Source organism: Propithecus coquereli, unplaced genomic scaffold (assembly GCF_000956105.1).
Source record: "Propithecus coquereli isolate 6110/MARCELLA unplaced genomic scaffold, Pcoq_1.0 Scaffold12, whole genome shotgun sequence".
Classification (NCBI taxonomy): Eukaryota; Metazoa; Chordata; class Mammalia; order Primates; family Indriidae; genus Propithecus; species Propithecus coquereli.
Genome location: NW_012136080.1, coordinates 11,777,286 through 11,793,798, shown reverse-complemented (window position 1 = coordinate 11,793,798; position 16,513 = coordinate 11,777,286). Strand labels below are relative to the sequence as shown.

General features: G+C 45.9%; 1 protein-coding gene across 1 annotated transcript in view; it reads right to left on the bottom strand.

Moving 5' to 3' along the window:
• Positions 1 to 16,513, bottom strand: part of EPHB1 (EPH receptor B1) — a 414,960-nt gene that overhangs the window by 61,842 nt on the left and 336,605 nt on the right. The window contains exons 8-10 of the mRNA XM_012663531.1: positions 15,223 to 15,331; positions 14,322 to 14,386; positions 3,075 to 3,197 (exon numbers count right to left, since the gene is read on the bottom strand). Coding sequence (XP_012518985.1) covers positions 3,075 to 3,197; positions 14,322 to 14,386; positions 15,223 to 15,331 — 297 coding nt within the window. The remainder of the gene's footprint in view (positions 1 to 3,074; positions 3,198 to 14,321; positions 14,387 to 15,222; positions 15,332 to 16,513) is intronic.

The window sequence follows — 16,513 nt, the reverse complement described above, 5'->3', positions numbered from 1 at the left end:
CTTTGAAATAAACCTGCACAGTCTGGAGGGCAGGGGTGTGCTAGTAAGTGTTTAACTACTGACTTCACAAAAGAAAGAAAGAGAAAGAAAGAGAGAGAGGGAGGGAGGCAGGGAATGAATGATTCATGGGTAGCATTTGCCAATTCCCATGGTGTAAATACTCCTGCTATGGCTGATGTCAAGCCACCAACATGATGTCACTGAACATGAGGCTGGAAAGAGATGCGCACAATCGGTTTTTGCAACCTCGTGCAGGCTGTGCAGTACATCACTGCTGGAAGATCATGTCCATTTTCATCTTAAACCATTTCATCTCCTCTCATCACTGTCTCATTCTTTAAATATGTTTCATAAAACTTTACTTTTTCTACTGGTTTTTCTCCTTGAAGGCTCAGGCCAAAGTCATTCTTTGTGACCTTCCTGATACCCCAGTCTCTCCCAGAACAAGGAGCTGAACATGCCTCTGTGGGAGCCCAGCACTTTGCACATGCCTGTGTTGTGGACAGTGTGAGATAATTAACTGCTTCCAGCCTGCTCATTTCTCACTAAGTCTGTCAGATCTCTGAGGGTTTCATCTCTAGAATGCCACATCCAGCATGTAAGAAGTATTCAGTAAAAGCTTGTTGAGGGAAGGAGAGAAGGGAGAGAAAAGGTAGGAGGAAGTAGAAAAAACAAAGGAAGGACAAATGTCTTCTGGTTCTTCTTTTCAAGTTTTATTACCATTTTGCAACCGAACTTTTGCCCCCGCTCAAAATCTCCCAGGTGGCTAAAAGAAGCACTGCCAATTACACTGTATAAAACTTATCTTAGAAAACTCCTTACTTTTAAAAAAAATTTGATCTTCACACCAGCTCTTTTAGCACAAAGGGGAGTAAATTTCAGAGAGGCAGGGTGTGAGGGTGATGAGAGAGGAGGAAAAAACTGGAGAAAGATTGGTTCCCCCCAGGAGTGTCTTGTGATAAAATTGCATCAAGTTATGCATAGTAAGTTGACATCCATACGGATTAGCTCTGGGATGTTCTGAATCACAAAGAGATGGGTCTCTGGTAGAGGGTGGCCAACAGTAAGTGGGCAGAGGTCTTTGGACCATGTGGCCGGACATCATAGAAACCACTAAATGCATCACTCTCTCCCTAGTACCATGGGAGCCACAGAGCGGACTGCACCTTCTCTGAGCAGAATGCACAAGCCTGGAGCACTGGCAAATGCTACACAAGTGGAGGTGAAGGACAGAGCAGGACTATCAATTGTCCTTTTGCGGGCATCTGACAGCTGGTGAGCTCACCTCAAATTGTAACTACCTCGTAGGGTCATAAAGGGAAAAGGCTCTTTACTCCTCCCCTGACGAAGGCAGGAGGGGGCTGACATGTGCTGTCTGGGATGAAATGCAGTCCACAACACATTACTCTAAGCATGTGACATAAATAACAACATTAAAATCCCTAGCACCATTACTGCGAGTCATAACAACAATTAATAACGCGGGCAAACACAGTGCAAGACTGAAAGCCCGCCTCCCCAACACTCCTGGAAGTTTATTGGAGAAATTTGAATCCTTAGGAGTAATCCAATTTATCTGGTATCCAGCCTTCCAAGGCATGATCCTTAAATATGTCAGCGTCTAAGGAGGAAGAGAAAATTATCTGCACAGAAGTGAAAAGTTGTGGTTCAGTAGCATATTTAATGAAAGTCAATGGGACAAGTACATAGACTCGTGTGGATCAGATTCTGGTCACCCAGCTGGAACTTCTGAGGGGTTGGCAGCAGGGGGTGGTGTGACCTGACAGGGAAGGTTCTGGCACCCACCATGTTGATGCGGAAAGAGGTGGTGAGGACAAAGCTCTTCAAGAGGGAACCCAGAGCGTGAAAATGGCAGCCTAATGGGGCAGGCTTTCAAATGTGACTTCCAATTTCACAGATGGCTTTTTGACCCCGAGTGCATTAAGAGAGGCAGTGAACGGAAGGATGGTGACATTCCCCTTAAAGATAATATATGAAGTGGCTGTCTGTAAGACTTTGACTAAACATATTTTATTGAGTTTAAATATTATTGGAAGAGGCAACCCCATGTATCTCCAAATATTGATATGAATAAAGCACTTACCGACCTGGTAACCTGAAAGAATCCCACACATTAGTGAAGAGAGTTTAGACAATGGCTAATAAGAACTGAAGAAGAAGAAAAGAGAAAGAATTTTATAGAAGAAAATAAAAATAGGGAGAGGTACACAAATCAAACATATCTTTTAGGAAGATTCTAAAGAGATTTCTTTTAAAGCAGTGATATTTTCAGATATTTTATTTCATTCACATTAATAAGACTAGGTCCATTCCGAAATTGACTCAACTACCAACCCATTAAAGAAAGATGAAAATTCTGGATCAATCTTTAGGTATAATTTCCCGAGACCATCTCAGGCAGTGAGTTCTACTTTGGGCCGGGTTTCTGTTCCAATGCAGGAAGATGGATGAGAGCACAAACATTCCTTAAAAGTGAAATTTGCCTTGTGTTACCATCTATACCATAGATATTTTGTAGAAAATACGGCTATAGGTTGATTTTCTTCTGGAAACAGTGGTCTCTTTTCTATTTATCATGGTCTGTCTCCAAATACACGTACATAGGAAAAGAAGAACAAAAAGTATGGCAAGAAATCTTGGCCCTAAGCCATTGAGATATCATTGTCAGTGAGTGGGATACTAGATCCAGCTTCTAAAACTTTATCTTTCTTTCAAAGTCTTCTAAACCAAGTACCCTCTATCTCTCTCCTTATCTTCTTTTGATGGTCCATTTCCAGAGCTATTTTTGAATATTTTAAAACTATGGCCAACTTCTCTGCAATACCAGACAAACTTGGCCACCAGGAACAAGGTCCCCAGAAAATCCCAAGTGATGTTCCCTCTGTGCTCTACACACACACTGCAGATGGGTAAGATTCATCTTCTAGGAGAAAGAAGGCAGAAGCTCTCTTTCTAATGGGATGACTTTTCATGTGACAAGAGAACACTTAGAGTGGTGGGAAGAAAATGTTTGGACATTAAGTGAACAGAAATGAGGGAGGGGAGAGCCATACCTGCCCCGATGACCTCTTCAATTTTCACAAAAGATACATCAATCTCCTTGGCAAACTCCCGGACAGCTTCGTTGGGGTCCTCGTAAGTGAAGGGGTCAATGTAGATCTTCATCCCTGGGGAGCCTTTTTGGAGGAGAGAAGCAGGGTTAACATCCCAAAGAAGACACGGTGGTCATTAAGTACCACTGATGTTCCCAGCACTAAGGGTATTCCTGGGAGGAATTCTCCCACACACCAGGCCACAACCTTCCTCTGCCTCTCCTCCTCTTGCTTGGCCCATCACCCCATCTCCCTTCCCTTTGGGCCATTCTAGCCTGGTTCTCTGTCCTCTACTTCTCCTCGATATTTTCTTCTCTTTTTGAGCTCTTGATGAAATGTGGAACAGATTACTTATAAGTGACAGATCGGGACCGGTTCCCGCACCAGGCACTCACAGAAGGCAAAGAAGCTGATTGATGCCAACCAAATACATTAGCAGAAAAGTGGTGGTAAAATGGTAGGGTAGATATCAATATTTATCAACTTGACAACTTTTCTGAGCGGAGGCCACCGTTAAGGTTATAACTGACGGCTGTGGTGCAGGGCCGCAAGAGGGATGAGGACAGATTTTTTAAAAAGAGAGAGAGAAATTGCTGTTAGAAAAACCTCAAGATGCAAGGGCTGAAACAGTATACCAGAAGAGAAAACGTGAAGAGAAAAGCTTAGAAAATACTAATAGAGAAAGAGCAAAGGCTACATAGAAAAAAATGAGGTGGAATGAAAGAAAAATGGTAATTGAAGCTTCATACCTTCGGACACACTGAAGTATGAAAAACGAATAAAATGGTGAACGAGAAATACATAAAGGAATATAGACCTTGTCACTGACATACACAGTGGTAAGATAAATAGGCGTGCATGGGGACAAAATAGAGAATTGTCATTGCAGAAAAAATAACATTCAAAAAATGGAGAAGGGACCAAAAAAGTAAATGGAACCCAAGAAACAAATGGATTCATTCACAGTGTAATTTTTCAACATGTCTGATGTGTCATTAGGCAAAGTATAGAACTTGTTTTCAAGTGGTGGGTGGTGGAAAGGCAGGGGCTTCGAGGTGTGTTCTCAGGCCACTGACCACCGTGGGTCATTAAGCAGGCTTAATCTCCCGGAGATTAGCACCTAAATAATGTCTAGGTGACCACCTGCTTCAGAGTCGTCCTACCCTGGGGAGGTGGGTCAAGGGAGCTGTGTTATTCCCTACTGATTCCCACTGCTTCCCACCGATTGGTCGGGGGCTGCTCGGCCTGCTGTATGGGTGGGTGGGGAGGCTGCAAGTCCAGAGAATGCACTGAGCAAAGGGACCCAGATGCTACAGGTAGAAGCCAGCCAGTGTGCAGCTGGCAACAGCAGATGCACTCAAAATGCAAAAGGGACAGCAGCCCGTGTCAACAAGCTGTGACTTCTCCCAAATTCTGCGCAGTGATGAGAGAGGAGGTAAGGAGCCCAGAAGCTGTGACCCACAGGTGAGGTCAGAACCCCAAAGCCTTTTGCTAGCCCCGTATAATGTGGCAAGTCCATATACCTCTCTGAGCAGTTTTCTCCTCTGCCAGCGGAGAGGATGACACCTCCCTCTCAGGGTGGTTGTGAGATTAAAGAACTTATTGCTAGCGACACAGCCAGCACAGTGTCTGATGTACGGCGAGGACTGAAGACTCATTATTATTATCAGTAAATTGTTCTAGGAAGTGTTTGGGGAGGTAGGAAGGGGAAGAAAGGAGGGCGGGCAGTGGGGGATGTAAGCCGTTTAGGGTTATATTAGTTACTTTAAAAATAACTACCTTGTTATTTTAGATCAAGGGCTTTTAAACGATGTATGCTAAGCTGTCTTACAGGAACTCTTCCATGGAAACTAATTAAGCAATCTAGAAAGTGCTGTAATGAATGGTTTGCAAGTAAAGATATATATAAGGATGAATGGGAAAGGATTCCGAGTTAATGAGTTTTACAGATATTGGCCCCAGTCAGTTCGAGGAAGGAGCTATTCCCAGAAGGGAAAGGGCTCATCTCGTGATGGTGCCAGGATTCTTTTGGGCCAGTAATGTGCAACTAAGTGCACCGAAATGGGAGAGTTTGCACTGTGATGACGGGTGTAGTTTACTCACAAAGAGAGGTCTGCTGCTTTGCTGGCTTGTAGAACTAAGAAGTGTATATGTGTGTGTGTGTGTGTGTGTGTGTGTGTGTGTGTGTGTGCGCGCGCGCGCACACATATGTGTGATGCCGCAGCTGTTGCTCGGGGGCTGTGGGCTTTGGTATCACTGAGGCCTTTCACCAGGAGCCAAGGAGGCTGCCTGGGGCCCAGAAGCGGTGACCCAACATCAATTTAGGACATCTTAATTGCAGCATCTATGCAACAGTAGGAACGGTACTCGTTTTCCCTGAAATTGAGGAAAGCATTGCCACACTGGGCAAGGGAAACTGAAAAAGTGAATCATAGGTCTAACGAATGGCTCAAATCCATGCTTTTCCTGTAAGTAAAGTCTGACTGTATGGACTGAGGAGATGGCCCTGGCTCCTAGCTGGGGGCTGGAGTCTGCCTGGTAAATCAGGAGCGTGATTTGGCCAAGTACACGCACGGGATGGCTCCCCCTGCATCCACCTCATCTCAGAATGGCGCTTCTCCCCAGACCTCTCTTCCACAGTACAGCTAGCCTTTCTCAAGTCCTAGAAGATGATGAGAAAAAAAATGCCTTTGGCTAGGCAGAACAGGTCATTTGTCTTTTGGCTCATTTTGTGTTTCTGCATAAATCCTGCATCAGCCCGTTCCTGCTCCCACTTGCCAGTGAGCAGTTTTTAATTATCAGGAAAATGGTATTTAGTGCAATGAATCACCAGACAGTGAACCAGGAATTCAAGTCAGCCACAGAGTCGGGCATAGCCAAACATTTGGAGACAGGGCTCAGAAAATGTTCTCAGATTTGTGAGTGTTGGGGAAACATTATTAGTGGCAGTAATAATATCAGATGTAATATATCCCTAGAATAAAAGGCATTTCACGATAATCTGCACAATGCTTCACATTGCTACTGCTAATGTAAATATCATTAACATACTTATAATATCTTACAATCTCAGATTATTTTTATCATAGGTTACATATCTTTGGCACAAAAGTGGTATGTATGGATCTAAACTTCTGATTGCTAGTGCCTTGAGAGAGAAAAGCATCTTTAATTTTAAGATATTTAAGTGTACCAATTTCTATTAAAGATCTAATTTTAAGACATATTTGTTCTTTGACTTTGAAACTCACTTACACCATGGCTGGGATTGCCTAGAGCCTTAAAGAACAATAGTCCCAGAATTGCCAAATCTTACACATGAACCAAGCCTATAAATATATTAGGTTTGGAAAGAAATGACTTAGCCACTGTCCAGAGCCTTCTTGCATGGCATGGAGAAGTTCTTGAAGCAAAAGAAACTCCTGGTCATTGCCAGAGGCCTGCATTAATATATCAGAGTGCTCTCAAAAGTGAAGAGGCTAAGGAAAGCTCTGGGGATGCCAGTAGACATGTGGGGGTGTATCTGGAAAGTCAGCAAGATGCATTTATAAGTGCCAGGGTCTCAGGGAGGAGCAGAAGGGGGCTGGGAAAGGGCCCATTCTAAACAGTAGGTGATATTTGGGGACTAAAAGCTGAAGGGAGAGGAATGAATGCTCCTATCCAGGCCTCCCGAGCATCCAGAAAATATAAAATCAGTACTGTGGGCCAGTGGAGACCACGACTGCCCACACAGTTCCAGGGGTGCCAGGAAGAGCCCAGTGCCTCCCAGCTGGTAGAGGATTCCTAGAATCCCACAGTATGGTTTCAAAAATGTAGTATGTTCAGTCATTAATATCTCTGTGTCCCTGCAGGTTTGGACAGAGCCATGGGAAAGTGGGGAGAGTGGGCCCCCTTGCTCCTCATTCTGGATCCAAGGCAGACTTCATCATCTTTGTGACTCACCAAATTTGGTCCAGATATCTAAGCACAAGATGATTTTATGAGTTCAGGGATCTGCACATAAAGTCCAGTCGTTCCTGGAAGGGACTTCAGAGGACTGGTCCTCTGCCTTAGAACATTGATCACACCTCCTTTTTCTCAACACTGACCAGGCCCCCAACCAGCACTGTGTTAGGGGTGTTGGGAGCTACAGGAAAAACAAAGCTCATGAAGTTCTTCGGAACAGTGCTGGATAGTCCTGAAGTTCTATCCTGATAGTTCCTGATAGTTCAGGAGTCCACACCTGGAAATGGGTAGCAAGTGCTACAGAGACCAGGGAAGGCACAAGGCTATGGATGCCAGTCTTCAAGGTCAGAATCCTAAAAGCACCAGGACTTGAGTTGGGCTCGGAAGGATGAGTGCACATGGTATTGCACTGGAAAGAGAGAAGCTTGGAGTGAGGCACAGCTCAGGGAAAGGCCTGGCACTGCATGACTGGGAGAGTGAGACCAGCTCGCATGTGGAGGGAAGGGGAATCAGAGGCAGAGTAGCATTGACACACTAGCCTGGGAGAGCCTTGATTACCAAAGAAAGGCATTAGGACTGATGCCATGGGACACACAGAGCTGACACCTGTTCCATCAGCAGGGGAAGGATGTACTGAGAGCAGGCATTGGGGGTTCATTTTGCTGGCAGGCTGTAGCATTTGCATGTATTGCTGTGGGGAAGGGAATGGAGGCTGGAAAAAGGACTATGAGGTTGTTGCAGTAATTAAGGTGCAAGATAACAGAATTTTCAACCTGCAATGGAAACAGTGGAAGAGGTATGAAAAATTTCAAAGGAAGAATTCATAGAAGTTGGTGAGTAACTAGACTTGAGGAATTAAGGAGGGACAAGATGAATCCAAATCAATGTGAAGACTTCTAGAATCACGTGGTACTGTTAGCCAGGTAACAGACTTTAGGAAAGAAGCCCTATTGTCAGGGTGAGTTGGCGCATGTGGTCTTAGACTTTGAATGTACAAATGAAATATGCAAGTGCCTAGAAGTTGGTCAGAAAACTCAGACTGGAAACAGAGCTAGAAGTGTGTACCTATACTTGTGCGTTTGGGAGGCACATGGTGGTAGAAGGGCTGAAGACTGGGCTGCTTCTTGGAGTAAACCCAGCAGTAAAGGCTGATGTGCTTGAGAAATGTTTTTTTCCACCTACCTTGGAGGGCCAATACCAGGACAATGAGTGATTATGTTTTTCTATGGAAAGTAGAGATCATGGGTACCCAGCCTGGGCTTGAGGAAGAATCTAAGAGGAAGGGGGACCCTCAGGATAGGCACCAAGTCTGCATGGAAAAGTGGTGGAACAGAGGAGGACCTTCCTGCCACCTTCAGTTTGGGAGTTTCACCATGTTTCAGGACTTCCTCCTAAAAACAGTTACTGCTGAATATCTATTTCTTAAAGAAGCAAAGTGGACCACAGCTGCTTCTTCTTGAGGAAGGTATTTGGGGGGAAAAGGTTTGACATCTCCCTGCTTTGCAGGTATCAATGACCAAGACAGTAGGTCCTTCCCAGCAAGGCCCCAGGTTTGGGGCCATTGAAGTGCTGCCAGGAAGCCAAGGGCAACAGCTAATGATCTCAGGACCAAAAGAGTTAACACAGTTTCTTGAGGCTCTGGCTTAAAGCCAGCAGCAGACACACGGTGAATCTAGCTCATTAACTTTATTTGACATTTAATAAGCACCCACTGTAAACTCAGCCACCTTTTGTACCAAGGAGCCTTTCCTCCTCTCCCCATAAGTCCTCATTTACTCTGCTCGGTTTCTACCACTCCTGTTATCCTCCAGAAGAGGGAGCCCACATTGCCATATTCTGTCTCCTGGCCCCAGGGTCACATTTGACCTGCACCTGGTGTCCAGGGTGATTTCCTGTGGGCTGGATGCTGTGTCCTCTGCAGTTCTGAAACATGGGCACCACCCACAATCAAGAAGCCGGGTGTGGAATCTTGGAGCCAGACATGTTTCTGGGTATAATTTCGTCAATCTCCCACCTGAAGCAGGAATCCTCACTACAGTATCCTTTACTGATAGCTATCTAGCCCCTGCTTGAATAGCGATAGAGAGCTAACCTCCCCACAAGCAGACTGGCTCTTTTTTGGACAGCTCCAGTTGAGGGGGCAGTCGCACAGAGATATCTCCTTTCCTTTTGTCGTAATGCTTGACGATGACTCCCAGTTTCCTTCCTGGGTGTCCCCCAGCCCCAAACACTGGCCTTTCCAAGTTTCTTTGGTAATAGAGCGGGACTTGCCACTCCTCCACAGGCAGGCTGCTCTCCTCTAGACAGCTACTTTGCGGACAATATCCTTCCTGAAATGAGGTCCCCAGAACTGAGAGCATCACTTTAGATGTATTCTTCCTACACAGAGGATGCCATGTCTGTGTGTCACCTCTTCTGATCTGAACTTTAATCAGTCCACAGAGTCAGACAGACCAAGTTTAAAAACATTTCTTTTTTTTTCCTTTTTTTTGCAAATCACTAATTCTATGACCCTGAACAAGTTACTTGTCCTCTCTAGGCTTTCTTTCCTCATATGTGAAATGTACCCCATGGACCCATTAGGAGGATTAAATTAGTTAATATATATAAAGTGTTTAACACAGTAAGTGTTCAAAATTGGTGATTATTAGTAGTAATATTCTGCATCAATAGCAGTGCTTAATTTTTTTTATCAGCTGTAGATCACTGATATTAAGCATGTGGTCAAAAAACGACTTAAAATTTTTTCACACAAATAAATAGCAAATCAGGTCTCCTCCTATTTGTACTGCTTTATTTTTGTTTTAACCTAAACACCAGATTCCAGATTTATCCTGCTAACATTTTGTCTTGCAGATTTCAAATTAGCATCCAAAGCTGTTGGATGGTTCTGAATTTTGATTTATCTTCTATAGTGTTAGTTATGCTCCCCAACTGTTACCTACAAACTCGATAAGCTTCCCTATGCTTGCACCTGACTCGTGAATTTAAAATACAATCCAACAACCAGGAGATTGAATGGGACAAAGACTGGAATAACACTAGGGACTTCCTTCCTGGCTGACAGTGTCATTAACCTACTTTCTTTTGGTATGAAGACAAGTTCTGTATCCACTTAACAAATGCTTTCCCTTAGGAGACCATAAAATATTTTCACCAAAATAAAAATGCACTACATCTGCAATTCCTTTTGAATTTACTAAATATATAACCCTAGTAAATGAGATGAGGTTCCTATAATTTTTTCTTGATGAACCAGTATTGGTTCCCAGTGATCAGTGAATTCAAGTTTAAATGCCCAGAACCCATTGGCTTCATAGTTTCTCCAAGTGTTAGGCAGGGATCAAGTTCACACTCCTGTTCTGTAACCTCTGTGCTCTGCCTTCTAGTCCTATGTGGAAATTGGGGTATTTGCCAATCTGAAGTCTTTGGGCACATACCCCATGTGTCTGGGCTTTTCTCAAAGCTTAACGATAGTGGTGCTGTGATTTTATCTGCAGTTGCCTATACAGGGAGGTGATTCTGTCAGCGCTGCTTTCTGAAAGTCCTTGACTCCTTACTCTTTAACAGGTTCTCATCTTCCTCTCTCCCCACCGCACACACTCACCCAGCTCAGAAACCAGGGAGGTGTCAACCACTGTAAAGTATGTAGTGACCTAAGCCCTGTAAAACCCGACTATTAGCATTTCCCAAATGCAGAATCAGCTGGAACTTTTCTAAAGATAGATTCCCAAGCCTACCTTTGCCCACTTAGATCATCTAGGTGGCCACCTGGCCCATATGGATTGTCTTGTCCAGGCAATTTTTAATTAGCCAGCACCTTCTGAGAACTGGCCCACAAAATCCACAAGAACCCACTGTCTCTCTGCCTCATCCTGGGCTTGGGAAGCCCACCCTTGAACACACATGAAGGGCTCCCAGACCTTTCATCCAAGCATCCAGCAGCACACTTGAGACACCTTGTCTTCACAGCCTGCCTTCCAGCTAGTCTCTTTCCACCCAAATCCACACTCTCTTTACATTCCATCATGCTCCAGGCTCTTAGGAGGGACATAAACCAGCTCCCTAGAGACCACATTATGTTCTCAAATTTACCAGATCTGACACATCTCAACTGGTTGGGGAGGTATTGTTTGCAAACATTTCTGTTATGTCTCCTTCAGCCTTTGCTTCAGTTTGAGGGGGGTTGTCTGGAGGGCAGTGACTGCCAGCATCCCTGAAGTGCCCTGTGCCCTGCCTACAGGGAAGAGAGGTGGAGGCTCTCTCAGGCATTGGTGAATGAGCCCGGGAGCTGCTGCAGGCTGTCACTCCCAGGGCAGGAAGCCCTCAGAGGTCCAGGTTGCTGCCCACATCTCACAGAGGTACATGCATGTGGATGTTCCTGGTACAGTTATGTGCACACATTCAGATCAGACATTATCAACCTTTCTGCCTCCTGCAGAGGGACTCAGAGGGGAGACCCACAAACCACCACCTAGGACATCTGGGATTAGTCCTGGAGTGATCCTCACAATCAGGCTGTGGAAAGAGCGTGGACTTGGCAGCCAGACTTAGAGGGTGTGCAGCCCACCTCTGCTACCCATGAGCAGTGTTACCAGGGTGAATCCCTTAACCTTCCAAGACTAGTGCCTGTCTCCTACAGTGGTTGTAAAGGTTGCATGAGTTTGAGTGAGCTTCCAGAGTAAAGTTTCCAATGCAAAGCACAGAGTAGGCTTCCCTAACCCATCACTCCTGCCCCTGTCCCCTCTTTGGCCAGGCCCTCCCTCTATCATATCAGAGCCTGCAGTTTCCTCTTCTGTTTTGTGTGCTGAGCCTCCCCCAGCTCAACAGTCCTTTGACCATGATTCTCCAATAGTAATAGCTTTAATCAGGGAACTGGATGTTCACAGGAGAAAATGCACAAATGCAGTTCAAGGCATGAGACTGGAAGTTGAGAGGACCTAGGTGCAAAGAGGAGCCAGGTGTCAGGGATTGGATAAAAAGAGAATAGTTATGAATAGAGGGAAAGGACATTTATAAAAGGTGAACTGAATTAAAAGGAGGACAGACTTCTAAGGCAGCCAAGGGAGTAAACTCAGGCCCACAAAGAACTCTGCATCCATCCAAGCCCCCGGGGAAAGCAACTACGTAGTTTGTCAACGCCGTGCCTTCAGCTGTCCTCTCTGGTCGCAGCAAGGCCATTATCACTGCAGACTGAGAAAAGCCTCACTCTGTTGGCCTGAGAGGTGAAAGTCCCCCAAAAGGTGGCTGTGGGCATTTTGGAAGCATACCTTTGTGCATATGGATACAACACGGTGGCCCGGCAGAGCCACGGCTCAAAAGCAGAATAACTAGATTGAAGCAACCGAAAGGGCATGGAGTTATACCCCACTCAATGCCTGGGGATCCTCTGTACTGTACCCAAGGCATGGAGCCAAGGCTTAGGTTGCATGCTTCTAGAAAAGGGGCTCCCACCTAAGGCACCCTAAGGTATCTTTAGATTTCAAAATGGGATTCCTCTTGTTGAACCCAATTTTGTATCCCTGTGGCCCTGACTCTACTTTCAGGCTGACATAACCATCTCCAAATGTTTCATCCACAGAGTTCACAGGATCCCAGATCTGATGTGGACCTCGTAGTGGCTCGTCACAATAAGGAGTCAGCCCAGAGCAAGGGGCAGGGACAATGTCAGAATCCTGAGGCAGAGGCAGGAAGCAGGGAGATGAAGAAAGCCCTAGAGGTAATTCTGAGGCACCCTGGGGGATGCACCATCACTTGAAAATCACAGGTACAACCAAAGAATCTGTTTTTGAACTGGGGAAGCCAAGGCCCTGCCTGGCTAATGCACAGGTTAACATAAGTAAAAGCATCCGTAGATTATGCCACGAGGCAGAGTCAGGCTATAGGAAAGGAGAGAGAACATAGTAGGTTGATCCCTCTGAAACCAGTGACAATGGAGTCCCAGGGTGGCCTGGAGGGGGAAAGAAAGAGGGGTAAACAGGGCTGTGAGTTTAGAAGGAGCCACGCATGTGACCTTAGGTAGAGCCCCCATTTGGGCTGGGGATGGTGGAGGCTGCTGATGGTGGGGGCTGCCCTGGACCATGGTGGACAGTGCCATGCCCTGAGCCAGTGCCCAGTCCATGGCTCCTCCCAGCAATGACACCCTGTGCAGCAGCCCAGGGCCAGGGGCTTGGTCCCCTACCAACCCTTGGCAGAGTCTTGACCTTGGATTGAAAGCCTTATCTACAGAATGCCCTTGTGCAGCCCAAGTCAGCACCTGCCATGTTAGAACATAAGCTCCTCCATGGTACAGCTGCTGCTGTGAACATCCTAGCATCACTTTCCCAGCTCGGAGAACCTGGGAGAAGGAGCAGTCTGGTCCATGGGAACTCTCGCCTTGGAGTCCAAGTTCGCTCCCAGAAGATCCCCCTAGTAGTGCACATATAAGAATAACATGTATTGGATGTTGGGCAGGGGGAGCAGGGAGAGGGGAGGAGGGGACGGGCATATGCACAAACAATGAGTGCGATGCGCACCTCTGGGGGAATGGACACACTAGAAGCTCCGACTTGGGGGGGAGGGAGGGTAAGGGCATCATACGTAACCTAATCATCTGTACCCCCATAACATGCTGAAATAAAAATTAAAAAAAAAAGATGAAAGATTCTGACATAGAACTTTTTGTTGCATGTTGGTAAAGAGAAATTTTAGTTATAAAAATGTTTTATATACATAGGTTTTAAAAAGAGAGGGGTAGGATAATGAGTGAGAAAACTTTTAAACATACTGCTTAAAGGAAAACACTTGGGAGATAGCCCAGCACTTTGGCCTCTTGGGATCTGCTATCTTTTTAATTCACTGCATTCATGTTCTATGGCTTATCTGTGAATTTGGCTAACACATTCCCCAGTCGCTCAATTGGATAAGATAAGGCAGAAGATGGTTAATAGAGAACCCTCCGTCTTTTCCTACTGAGTCTGATTTCAGAATTCATTGACTTGCTAAACTCAATCTTTTCTGTGCATTCCGTGTCCTATGCAGGCTTATCAATGCAGAAGATAATCTACCCACCAGGCATCCAATGAGTACCCACAATAGGCCAGGCAGCCGGTGGTCCCCGGGGACCTGCAGAGAGAGGCTGCCTCAGGCACTCAGGTACTGGGGGCTGGAAGGGCACTCGCCATTGGCACCAGCTGGTCTGACCACAAAAAGAGCTCTAAGCACTGGCCCACTTGACTCAGTGGCCCACCGGGGGTCAGGCAGCAGTGTCTGCTTTCTACTCACCTCGGCCCGTACTGTAATGCTGGAGCTTGTCACTGTACACGGCCTCTTTGCTATAAGCCCGTTTTCTGTGGATTCAGAGAAGAGGGGCTTTCTTAGCCAGGGTGCATGAACATCTACCCTCTCTTCCACCAACCTCCACCAAGGCCTCATGTCCAGATGGAGGCTCACCAGGGCGTTTCCCGGGATTGGGGACGGGGCAACCCTCACTCTAAGATTTGCTCCTGCCAGCATTCTGGTTGACCACCACTCACTCCTATGGGCAGATGGATCTGCTTCCAAGTCAAGGTCTTACAGCAGCTCAGCAGGGCGATGGGCCCCCAGTCAGAGAGCAGCGGTGAGGAGGATGCAGAACTGCTTGAGAGGGAGCCAGCTAACAGGGCTTTGTGCAGCAGAATCTGTGCTAACCACCAAAGCAGCAGTGTTAAAAACTCACAAGGCCTTCAGGCCTTCAGGGCCAGCCTTTCTGCAATACTGGGAGTTCCTCTTTTCCTCTCCACCTCCTCTCCTGCTCTCTTGCCTTTTGCTGGCTGCAGAGGGCCTGAGCTCTCTAACTGGAGAATGGGCTGCGCTCAGGCTGTGATGCTCCAGTGGGTCAAATGCAATTTTGCAACTGTCACTCTGAAAAGCTGTTGTGTGTGAGGGGGACTAAAAGTCTTGGCTAAAATGAGGGTTTAGGATGAATGCTGTTTACTTATAGCTTTGCCGAGCTCTCATACACATTTTATCCCAGGCACAGAGAAAATAAATAATCTGGAGAATTTCAGGCTGCCTGTGGATTGAGGTGCAGTGATGATCATGTCCGTGAATGGCCAGGCCCTGTCTGGTCCACATGGTCTGGGAAGGGGCACAAGGAGAGGGGCTTCCTGGGTCAGAAGAGAGCAGACAGGAGGAGAGGACGTACCTGCTACAGACGATGGAGATGGCCACCAACGACACGACGAACACGACCCCCGCCGCTGCTGAGCCAGCAATCAGGGGCAGCTGCTCCCTCAGCTCTGACTTGTAATCATCTAGGTGAGAAAAAGGCATTAGAATGCTACCCACATACCCTTTGCATACAGCTGGTACTCAGTGCATGATACCAAAGACATGATATGTGTATATATGTGCGTATGTGTGTGTATATATATGTGTACAGTTTCCATGCATCAAAGCTGTGCACCAGATCACAGCAAAGAGTAATATTTAAGTCACAAATAAAGAACAATCCAAAACAGAGGACAATGACAACAACAAAAATGAAACAGCAGTGACAGAGAGAGAATCTGGGCACTAAGGGCTGATGACATTTGTCTTGGAGCAGAGATGACTCCAAGCTACATGCCCTCATTTGGAAGGTCTCTCACAGGACTGTCAGCCATGCCAAGGATGATCCAATGGAGGGGAATTATCCAAATGAAAGCCACTGAAATATCTTCCAATGTATGTAGGTGTTGAAATGCAGCGTAGCCAACAGATTCATGGGGCAGATATTCAAAGAGCATCCACAGTCAGCCAGCACCACACTGCACCAGGTGCTGCGTGCCTGAGAAATGCCTGAGAAAAGGTCCAGCACTCTAACCTCCCACCCAAGAAGAAAAGGATCAAGGCTTCCTCCCAACTGTTCAAACCATGCTGTACCACACATGTTAAACATGACTGTTTCTGGGCCTTTCCTCAGATCTACTGGATCAGAACCTCTGCGTGAAGAGCAGGGTATCTGCATGTTTAACAAATACTGCGAGTGACATTAATGCTCCTCCATGTTTGAGAACCATCCTTCAGCTGTGTGGGTGGAGAAGGAGACTTCTACAGACAAGGATGTTGGTGCTGGAAGCCTCCCACTATATAGAAATTCATTTTAAAGACTGGAGGTAGAGTTTCAGTTGCCCTCAGCTAAGAGCTTTTTGTAACATGTGTGTTTAAGAAAGTAAATTTGGCACACTTATAACTTTGACTCAAGCAGTACAAAAGCAATCCATGTAACCAGACCATTTGTACCCCCATAACATTCTGAAATATAAATAAATAAATAAATTTGGCCAAAAACAAAAAAAATTTCAGGGCACCACAGCGAAGTATCCTCAACAATGTCCAAACTTCATAAAGCAAAATGGTCAAAAAACATATGAAAAAATGCTCAACATCTCTAATTATCAGGGAAATGCAAATCAAAACCACAATGAGATATCACTTATCTCCAGTGAGACTGG